This window comes from Typopeltis vanoorti, chromosome 8 (assembly GCF_054136105.1).
Source record: "Typopeltis vanoorti isolate ZY-2024b chromosome 8, IOZ_Tvanoo_1.0, whole genome shotgun sequence".
In the NCBI taxonomy this organism is placed as follows: Eukaryota; Metazoa; Arthropoda; class Arachnida; order Uropygi; family Thelyphonidae; genus Typopeltis; species Typopeltis vanoorti.
The window spans coordinates 149,340,847-149,352,870 of NC_143556.1; the positions used below are offsets into that span (position 1 = coordinate 149,340,847).

The window sequence follows — 12,024 nt, forward strand, 5'->3', positions numbered from 1 at the left end:
GGATAGAGAAAATTCTGACTCAGAAGTGATCTTTATTTCCATCTTAACTAACTTAAATACTAAATGCAATCTAACTTAATCTATCTTATTTCTAGTTGCTATGTCCCCACCTACTCCTATTTGGGAATATTATTTTCATATAATCAATATAATTCTCAGAGTAATCCATTTGTGGCAGGCTCATACCATGAAATCCACCAAATCAATCCAACGAGATCACCATCGCTAGAGAGTCAGATAAGAAGGTTCCCAACAGTTACTGTGCTGAGGAAGGACATTAGAGGTTAAATGGAGTACACCACCTCCTCAAAGAACTAACGATGGTTTTAGATGGCCATTTCTCTACATTCAGTGCATAGGTGGGATGACTAGTTCCCACGTTTCTAGAGTAGCACTTGGCATTCTCTCTATGGGATCAAAGAGGTGTGCCAGACCTAGCCTTCCATCAGGATTTCCAAACACAGGCTTAATTGAACTAGCAGAAACAGGGCTCTACCCAACGTATTTGACAGACATCCACCTCAAGGAGAGTCATGCTTACTCCCTCCATATACTCCAACCTTGACTGATATGCTTTCACTTATATATTCAGATCACAGGTCAGAAAGCACATTGGCAATAACACTTCTCAATGCCTATGAAATTGCTTGTTTTAATTAGATAATTGGATTTCCCTGGTCAGTGCCAGTTCTGAGTTGGCTGTAAGCTGCCAGCCAAAACAGTCGTACCAGACAGGATATCTGGCATTCTGCACAGCTGAGGCATTCTACAAGAAGGCCTCGACACTGGTCCAGGCTCAACTGTTCTATCACTGCACAATTTTGCCAAGTCTCGGTGTAGTGCCATACCCACTTCAGACCCCCATCTTACCTGAAACACCTAGTAAGGAACTGGCAATTTTCATTCACTTTTATTTTGCATTTAATAGATGGGTACTATGAGAGCTCTATTTCAAACATCTAGAATTCAATCTTCTGACATGCCTTCTGAATTACGCAGTGGAGCCAAAGTGAAACATTTATACCTCCAAATCTGAGTATTCAGGCAAAACATCATCTACTTCAGATGCCTTGTCATATTTTAGATTTTCTTTATGGCTTTTTCGATATCAAGTTATTGACTTGTACTGCTAACCACATTTATTTGAATATTTTCTACTATTGTTCTATCACTTCTTTCATTTAACACATCTTCAGAATATCTAGAATATCTTCAGTTTAAGTCACATTACTCATCTTTAATTATTTTACAGTGGCCTTTCATTGATATCTAAGGTTTCTCAATATATTGCTTCCACAACATTTTGGCACCTTCATGATATTTATCTTCTATATTCTTACCTAAGTCTTCAGAATACTTTAGTTTAGTACTTTTACACACTGCTCTGTTACATTTTTCTTTGAATTATCTCAGAAAGGCAAGAATAGTTTTGCGAGTCATTAGCATATTCCTTCTCTAGCCATAGAGCCAGAAAGGGGATATGCCAAATCTTGCCTAGGGCATGGTTGTTTGTGATTGTCTTTCACCTTCATACATTCTGCACACCCACAGAATGGTAATATCACCGATATTATATTTTTGTATTTATTCCTGTAAAAGACTTCCCTAATTATTTCCTAGTCTCACATGATTCCTAAAATTAAACACAGTATACTAATGCTTCATGAAGAGGGCACTTTTCAATGAGTAAACATTGCATCAGTGTTAATAGCTCAAGAGTGCAGTCACAAACACAGACACCTTTGAGCTCTTTGAACAGATGTATAGATGGTGCAGTGGGTCAAATTCTTAGCTTTCCAGTGGTTTTAAAAACCACCCAGAATGCAAGGCAGCATCCAGAAATCAGAGGCTGAAATTGGTTATTGTGTCAACCAATCCAAGTGAATGTTGTCATTTGTCTTGAGTTGCTATTTACGCTTCCTGAATTTCATCCATGTGTGAAGTGTGAATTGACATGTTTGGGACACTGATAGAAACAAGCTTTTAATATATAATTTTCCATAAATAATTAAGAACTTTTTTGCCCATATTTACAATGGGAAACAGTGTTGATGATCTACTGAATGTCCCATTTTCTGCCAGAGCTTTTGTGGATTGTATGATTGTAGTTGAAGGAGGTGGGCCTCGTCCTCCTCTTCCAAATTAAAGTATTCAAAGTTGTCCTACTACAATTAATTGATTGGAGCAATTAAGATGAGCTCCAATGCACTATGTGCACTAAAATTTTCATACATCGATAAAATATAATCAACCAAATTGATGTGAATTTTGTAGCGCAGGTTGCATAAACCACATGACAGCACATCCAACCTAATTGGTCATGCGACACCACTGACACACACACACACACTCTCAATATGGAGTGGGTCATCAGGGGAGAAGTAGACCCAATTGGAGAGGCCTCCACCAAGCAATAAGTATGAAATAGGCTGAATATCATCATCTCCAAAGGCATGCTGACTTAATTGCTAGGCATCTTCAATATGCTTTATTTTCATGACTGCCTCTTTTTTTAACTTTGGAGTTCTAATTTTACTATTCCTGCAGACAACTTTACTTCCTTACACATTGCATCAATGGATGCTTTCTTCAGAGTACACCATCGAGATTGCATGGTTTGGTTCTTGTTTTCAAACTCATTCATTTTCTTGAAGAAATGTTTAGCTGCGTTTGCAAGTTGAGCTGTAAAAGCTACACAGCTTTAATTCTCTTCAAAACTTTAATTTTCTTCTCATGATGATACTCAATTTTATTATGCTAAACTAAATGGTTATTCTATTTCAAATCCCTTTTATACTTGTGTCCTGAACCAGCATGAAGATATTGCTATTCGCAATAATATAGTAAATGAGACTCTTCCTCTTGCCATTTATATTTGTGACCTTTGTGTTGGAACATGTTAATGATGACCACTCCTTGTCCTGAATAGAAATTGAGCAGGTACTTACTATTATTATAAGATATTCCTTTTCTCCAAATTTTTTTAAGTATGATATTCATTTCCTACTCTATTGTTTATATTTCCAACAATGACCAACTTTTCCCTTTTCTTTATGTCACCTGCCCTCTCTAATGACTTCTCTAATAAATTCCTCCACTTTTTCCTTAATCTGTGGGACTACAGGCACAAATAAGTCTTATTGTCCAATTTTGCATTTTGATCTCTACCCACATAGATACTTGATATTGCCTACCATTCAAGAAGATTGTCTTTATGTTTGTTGTTAAAGGAAACAGCTTATTTCGGTGATCATCACTGATTGTGTAGTTCATGTAGTTGTTTAGAAGAATCTCATAATAATTCTTGAGTTTACAGTGCCTATCTTGAATTCTGCTTGCATCAAGTTTGAACTGGTTCCAATAGTTGACGTCCTTTGCTATCCATTCTCATTAGTGGCTGGTGACATGCCTCAGCCAATATGAGTATTTCTTGTACCAACATTTGTCATTTGGTTTAAGTCAATAGGGAATACAATTTGGTTGATTGAAACTCCAAGATGTCAGCCAAATCTCATTTGATGTCAACATTGTCTGCACCATTTAAAGGTGAGGACCAAACATTAAAAGTCCCGATTGGTTCTCTGAATTCCTTAAATGGCTATGTGGAGGTATCATCTCAATTTTCTAGCTTTGAACCATAAATGACCCAATGAAATTATTATAGATGTTATTATATATGCTCCTTTCAAATGGCTCACCGAGATAGGGACACTGTTTCTGATGAGTCTTCTCTGCTGGTTTCTATTGTAGATTGCATCTTTGTCCAGATTTTTATCCTTCAGATCTTCTTCTGCATTATCTTCCCAACTCTTCTTTGGTCTTCCTCTTCTTCCTCCTTGTATTTCCATCATCACGATACTTCATCCATCATATTTTTCATTTTGCCTCATTACATGTCCATACCATCTTAATCGTACTTCTTGCATTTTGTTTGTAATTGTAGTTACCTTTAGAGGGCCTCTGATGTGTTCATAGCTCACCTGATCTTTCTTTGTTACTCCACACAACCATCAAAGCATCCTCATTTCTGTAACACTAATCTTGCTTTTATGGACTTCTTCATAGGCAGTGTCTCCAATCCATATAACATTGTAGGTCTCACCACCGTTCTGTATATTTTTCCTTTCATTTCACTAGAACCTTTCTATCACACAAAATTCCAGACATTTCTTTCCAGATGGAATAAAAGAGGGAGAAGAGAAGCAGGTTTGTTTGCAGCTGTATTGAAAAAAGTAATGCTGGACAGATGATCTTGTTTTAACAGACCCAACAGAAAATAAAATAATGATGATTGCAGTTCAATGGAGCAATGACCATGGGAATGCTCACAGAACAGCCACAGAGCCAAAATAATGCATCATTGAAATAGACTGAAGTGAGTTGATCATCTATGATGTGAACTGCTCTCCTATGGCCAACAAAGAATTTTTAGGGAGGTTTTAGGTGCACCATAACAAACACATAAGCAGTATTCTAAGGATAGGTGGATTTGTCATTTGCAATGCTTCTTCATCCTCTAAAAATACTAAGCATTCAACTCAAGATGCTATTTTTAGAGGATGAAGAAGCCAAGCCAATGTCAAATGAAGTAGAGATCTGATCAAGTATGATGATCTGTGTATTACTGAGTTTAAGGATAGATGAGCTGAGATCTCTTCTGCAAGAGAAAAGGCAAGACTGTTTTGTAGACATTGAAGGTGATTAGGCTGTCCTTGATCTCCAATGAAGGATGATATAGCAATTATTGTTTAAAGCATTGGTTAGAGATGATCTTGAAACTTGAGAAGAAACTGAGCATTACATGGTCTGATGAATAAGCAGCATGAATGGAGCATTCTATCATCAAGGTCAGCTGTAGATGTGAATGAGATTATGCTATTTACATATAAGAGAAAGAGGATGGGTAAAAGAACACTGAAGTACTTCTGTATTGGTGGTGAAGCTTGAAGAGAGGGAGCCATCCATCATGGCATGCTGTGAATAACCACAGAGAAAGCTAGCCATCCAGTTACAGAGAATGATAGGCAGAATAGAACAAAGCATGGTAATTTATTTAGCAGACCTCAATGCCAAACTTAGAACCTCAGGTTTTTTAGTTTTAGCAAAAGCAACAACACATTTCTCTAAACCTTTAAATGATATATGTAGGCTAAGGGGTCAGATACATTGATAATGCTCAACAGAATCCATACCAGTGGCTGCTGACTAACTAGCACTATAATAAATTCAGCTTAATCCTTTATCCAAGTGTAAGCAAACAAAGTTTACACCTGAAGTATCTTCAGGACTGAGACAACTTGTGGTAAAGGTAGATCAAGCTCTCATCATTCCTTGTCTTAGTATCTCCCATAATACAAAGCACATCTCCTTGCAGACATGTATAATGCTATGCATTAAGGGAAGGGCCACTACCCAGACCGATTTCGACCTCTATTGAGGTCTTGTCAGTGGGAGCCAGACCCAGAGGTGATGATACGAAAGTGGCAACAACGGAGAAGTCATCTTTACCTATACTTTACCCAAAAGGTGTCTCACCTTATTAAATTACTCTGGATTTAGAGAAAGATGCTGGAAGTTTTTTTCCACTTGGTTAGACTATAATAAATTTATATTTATATAAAAAAATTAACTAGCAGTACTCTAGCTAGTGGACAAGTTAACCATTGATGACCCTTTCCACTATTGTGGAGAGGATTGAGATGGTGACAATTCGTTAGTAGTTTTATGGTAGACTTTTACTCCTTTTTTTTTTCCTGAAATAGACTTACTATATGCTTACTTCCATATTCATGAAGCAGTTTGAGAAAAAGAGTGATACCAAGAGGTCAGTTTCTCCTTAGATTCTGTAACAGTGATGCCATTTGGATAAAGAGAGGTGGAAGTGCAGGTGAGAAATTGCATCTGATGGCCTTTGCAAGGCATCAGAAAGCATGGCTTCCATTTGGACAGGAAGCAAGTATTATGCTTTTGGCCTTTATGATGTCAGATTTGGATTTTCTGATAACTTTTTGGCATTCATTGCATGTTTCAAGTATCGGTTCAGTAAGGAGCTGCAGTTCCTGTTGAAAGCCACTTGCAGTAAGTTCATCATCAAATTCGTGCCGCGATGTAGTACTATCCAGGATATGATAGTACTACATGAAAAATTTACATCATTACTAACTTCCTATCTACAATTTTCTTAAAATCAGTCTATTACTTGTCAAGACTCCAACATAATCAGATCTTATATTTCTATCACCTAACGCACTTTGTACCATATCAATTCACCTATATCTTGGTCTTCCTCTGGGTTGTTTTCCTGTCAATCTGGCAGAGAACAATTGTTTTGCAAATCTTTCCTCTCCAATTCTGTTTAAGTCACCATACCACCTAAGATTGGCTCTGCTGACACATTCCTGGATGCTGACAATGTCAAGTTTTTTCCTAATATCCTATTTTAATATGATATTGCCATTGATGCCATCTGTTCAAGTCTCTAATCTTTCTCAGGACTCTCATATCTGCAGTTACTAGTCTTTGGTGAAGTGTTTTACCTCTGGCCCACCTCTCAGATCCATAAGTTAAAACTGGTTTGAACACTGTCTTGTATACAGCGAATTTAGTGTTCCCACTAATTTCTCTGTTATTTCATATGAATTTATTCAGTTGACTTCCTACCATACAAGCCTTGTTGATTCTGTTGTCTATTTCCATATTTAATTTAATTTATCATCTTCACTAAAAATTGTGCCTAAGTAGCTGAAATTTTTACTTGTTCCACAGGTTCTCCGTTCAAAACATAGTTGACATTTTCAATGATTCTACCTATTTTCATTGTCTTTTAATTGCTGACCTTCATACCATATCTATTACAACAGTTATTTAATTTAGTCAGGGAATCTTGCAGAATTGTAGCGGATTTATTTACAAGTATAACATCGTCTGCATAAAGCAAAGAGCTGACATTAACATCTCCAATTCTGATACCATGTTTAATACCACTTTCCTTCATAATGTGATCCATACAGATAATGAATAACAGTGGGGATAATTATTATTTTATTATTATTATTATTATTTCGGGCAACTCCAGGAGTCCTTAGACTCATCGAGGGAGACCCTAAACATCATGTCCACACAACTATGCGATTACATTCTCACAGTATCTATCATACCTTGTCTTGAACTCGTTCACTGTCATAGCACCTACAACAGACTCTGGCAGCTTATTCCACTCATTTACCACTCTAAAAGTAAAGAACCCAGCTCTAACACCCCTGCTTACCACACCCTTGCCCAGCTTCCATAGGTGTCCCCTAGTTCTCCCACCACCAGTCCTGATCTCAAAAATATCCTCTGAATTAATCCTATAGAATCCCTTTAGCAATTTGAATGTCTCAATCATATCTCCCCTTTTCCGCCTATTAACTAGTTTCTGCAACCTACAATAATGTACATCCTTGTCTCACACCAGATTCATCAGTCAACCATCTTCCTGTACTTCCTTCAATTCTAACTGTTGACTTACAACTCAAATAAAGACTAAGTATTGTTTGATATAATGCCCCATTAACACCATATAACTGTAGTGTTTCGAATAGCTTCTCTCTTGGCACCTTCTCATATGCCTTTTCCAAATCGACAAAATTTAAATACAGATCTTTGTTATATTCCAATGATTTCTCTACTATTTGCCATAAAGTGAAGATCTGATCCTCACAGCCTCTATTTGACCTGAATCCAGCTTGTTCTTCACCCAGCTTTTCTTCCACAATTCTTCTCAACCGTTTCTCAAGTATACTTGCATATATCTTACCAGGAACACTCAGTAGGGATATACCTCTGTAATTCTCACATTCAGTTTTATTTCCCTTTTTATATATGGGTACTATGAGAGCTCTACTCCAATCATCTGGAATTCGTCCCTCTGTCCAGGCAATTTGAACTATGCAGTGCAGCCACTGTAAGACTTTTATACCACCATACTTCAGCATTTCAGGTCGAATATCATCTACTCCTGCTCCTTTCCACATTTAAAGCCTTTGATGGCTTTTTCAACTTCGAGCATGGATATGTATTCCTGACTATGTATGCATGTATGCCTGTTGAGTGTTTTTTTTACCACTGTTCTATCACTACTTGTTTCATTTAGCAATTTTTTGAAGTAATTACTCTATACTTCAAGGATATCTTTTTCTCTTGTTTTCATGTGACCTTTATCATCTCTAACTCCTTTTACAGCACTCTTTTCTCCATTTCTAAGCTTCTTCGACAACCTCCACAATATTTTGCCACCTTCTTGATATTCACTTTTTTTTTTTTTTTTTTTTTGTATGTTCTTGCCAAAGTCCTCCCATGACTTTTGTTTAGCTAGTTGTACACAGTGTCTAGCTTTCTTACATTTGTCTCTGTATTCTCTAAGAGCACAAGCTGTTTTGTTTGCCAGGAACTTTTGATATGCTTTCTTCTTTTCCTTCACTGATTCTTTAACTTCCTGCCACCATGGAGTTCTGATTTTTCTATCCTTGCAGACAACCTCACCACATGTCTCGCTCTGTCCTAATCAATCAGGGTTTCTTCAAGCTTGCCACTGAATCTCCAAGGTTTGATTCCTGTTCTCAAACTCTTTCATTTTTTCTTCAATAATCTTGGTGTATTTTAGTCTACAGTTCACATTTGAGAGCTGATCAACTTTTATTTGCTTCAAAACTTTCTTGTATGTTTTTCTTTTCAATATGAAATTCAATTTTATCCTGCTCAAGACTAAATAGTGATCACTTCCACTTTCAAATCCTCTGTACACTCTGGTGTCCTGCACCAGAGAGAAAACATCACTATACACAATAACATTGTCAATGACACTTTTCTTATTCCTTGCTTCTTCTCTCCATGTGAATTTGTGCACATTTTTATGTTGGAACATGGTGTTAGGAATAACCAGTCCATGTCCTGAGCAGAAATCTAACAGGTATTTGCCATTATTATTAGCTTTGCTCTTTTCTCCAAATTTTCCCAAAACATTTTTGTATGTCTGACAATCACTTCCTACTCTGCTATTTAGATCCCCAATAAGAACCAACTTTTCCTTTTTCATTGTGTCAGTAGCTTTCTCTAGAGCCTCAAAAAATACCTCCACTTCTACCTTAGTAGAACCTTCTGTGGGACCATAGGCACAAATAAATCTCATTGTCCAGTTCCCCATTCTCATATTTGCCCACATTACTCTATTTGAGACTGACTGCTATTCAAGAAGATTAGCCTCGTATTTTGTGTTGAATACTATGGCTACTCCTTTTCCTTGATTGTCATTGCCTGAATGTAACATTTTGTATTTATTGCTCCGGAAGATCTCACCAGTTTTTGTCTTTTTTTGTTTCAGTCACCCCTATTATGTCGATCTGGTACTTATCTAATTCCTCAGCTAGCTCCATTTCTTTGCCATTCAGGTTTCTTATGTTGATAGTACCGATCTTTAACTCTGGTATTGATATTGAGTTGGGGTGTGTTTTGAGATTTGCAGTAAGTTGAGTTTTTTAAATGCTTTGGTACATACATGTTCTGTTGAACCAACATTTAGAGAGTATATGAGAATTTTGACAGAGAATGACAGTCATTCTCTGTCACTGTTAATTTTTATATTAATGTTAATATTTGTACTTTTAATTTTTGATTCAGAGTGAGATGAAAGGATAGATCAGGGACATGAAATGAGAAGAGACATCCTGTTGAACTGGTCTCCTCAGCAGTACCTCCTGTGTGGTAGCAGAATTACACAACACCTGAATGGGTAGTTCATTCCCATTCACAAGTTCAGGCCTGTGTACTGAACTCATCAATGGGAATGAACTACCCGTTCAGCTGTTGTGTAATTCTTCTATCACACACAAACACACACTTCCAGTTCATACCTGAAGAGGGAGATGAGGTATTGTTGAGGAAACCAGCATCCAGAGACCTGGCATCTAAATGCCAGGCCAATCTGATGTACCAATGAAACAAAGTTGGCTTGAGTCTAAGTATGTCTGGCTTGCTGTGGATAGATATCATTTATACTACGTGGATGGAGGGGAGGTAAACTAAATCCAGAATTACCTATAGAGAGGAAACATGGCAATGGCCATTTGAGACCTCCAATAAGATGGGTGGTAGTATAATGCTGGTGGAGATCTACAAAACAGTGAAACTAGTTGGAATTTCCTCCTACCAGAAAGATATTGCAGCAGAAACACTTGCTGAGTTTGCCAGAGACCCCCCTCCCTTTTGTGGAAACAGGCTCCACAGAAAGGTGTACATTGTACATCTCCTGCCCATCAGTGGCTATAATGTAATTATACTGTTGCTACACTATCATTTAATTTCCAGTATGGAGATACTTGTTTCTTAATGAGAAACATGGTCACTAAAATTAAACAATTTTTGTCATCTCTGTTTATGTGTAGACTATTGAAGTTTGTGAAAATCTTATGACCTTTTTATATATACAAGTCTTGTACTCCTGATGTACTTACTAAAACTTGTCAAGTGTAATGTTTGCTTCAATAAATCTAATTCTCAGTAACAAACATGTAGTCTCATAACAGAAGTTAGATGAACATTTGCTAAACCACAGAAATATTAGACTTCACTCTCAATATCAATTAACTGTAGTTTAATCCAGAGTACTAAAAATATATGATGCTACACCATTTGGCTTTGTATATATACTTAATGACAATTTCAGACCTTGTTCAATATATACATCTCTAGGTTAAACTATGTTCAAGAAGCAATTCTTACTGTAATGTAGAACAATATACATTCTGCAATCCAGGAATATGTATTCCAAGTAATACAAAACTTGTGACAAGTTCTGTTTCAGAACTTTGTATATGAAAGTAGCTGTAGTGAGGTTAACTAAACTAAAAAGCATATAAATAACTATTACAATACAAGTAACAGCAATTACTTTATTGATAAATATGTTTGCTTAAGATAAAATAATGATAATAGTTTCTTGTTAAGTAATATTTGTCACAGACTCCATAACTTTCATGTCAGATCAAGCAGCTTTATTTAAATCGATATTTAAAAATCACTTTTTAGAACTTTTATAATGGTTACCATATCATCCATTTCTTCATCTTTGCTATATCGAGCATAATCTTTCCTTAATGTTCTCATTAGGATCATGCTGACAAGGCCAACCAAAAATATGACCATCATAAATGAATTAAAAATAGAAAACCAATGGATCTACAAAGAGAAATATTTTCCATATAGCCAAAAGTCTTACTTCAAATAAATTAATTTAAATAATAAATGTTAATTTCATATAACATTATTATTCAAGTTAAGTAATACAACTAGTTCATTTATTACAATTGCACTTCACTGTTAAATTTGGAAATTTCTTAAATGCAATGAACAGAATATGTACACTATGCCATGGCCATTCAGATCACCACATTAAAAAAATCTATGCAATACTAGACATACTACTTATTAACCCTACTCTCCAAAAACATGCACTCATGTAAAACACATGAAGATGCATTACTGACGATACTGTCTTAACACAAAATAATATGAATGTAAAACAATTGTTAACCTGTTCGAAATTTTAGCAAAAATGTTTAGTTTTTATGCACCCACATCAGGGGTGGGGAACTTATTTTCATAGTGGCAACAACTGTGCTGAATGAAAGCAACATTGGCCACATTATGCAAAAATAAAAATAAAATAAATAAATAATTGAAACATGTTAGTTTAATCAATATAATTGCATTTCAACTTACCTTTAATGTGAAAATTGGAGTTTTTCATCAAAAAGTTTCATGAAATTTGGCTTAATATCTATGCTCAATGAGTATCTTAGCTCTGCCTCTAAATTTATACCAGTAAGCCAAGATCCATATCCAGACTTGAAGAAATCCGGCATAGAAAATGTTGACTGGCATACCCATGTAGATCAAAACATGGAAAATAATACTGAAATTGTTAAATTTGGAAGAATCATTTATCAGAATAGTTGAGCCATATCATTGATGGAACATTTTTGTTTA

General features: G+C 36.0%; 1 protein-coding gene across 1 annotated transcript in view; it reads right to left on the reverse strand.

The window, feature by feature from the left end:
* TM9SF3 (transmembrane 9 superfamily protein member 3) overlaps positions 1-12,024 on the reverse strand; it is a 280,184-nt gene that overhangs the window by 111,920 nt on the left and 156,240 nt on the right. Inside the window, exon 5 of the mRNA XM_090397004.1 lies at positions 11,083-11,214. Coding sequence (XP_090253130.1) covers positions 11,083-11,214 — 132 coding nt within the window. The remainder of the gene's footprint in view (positions 1-11,082; positions 11,215-12,024) is intronic.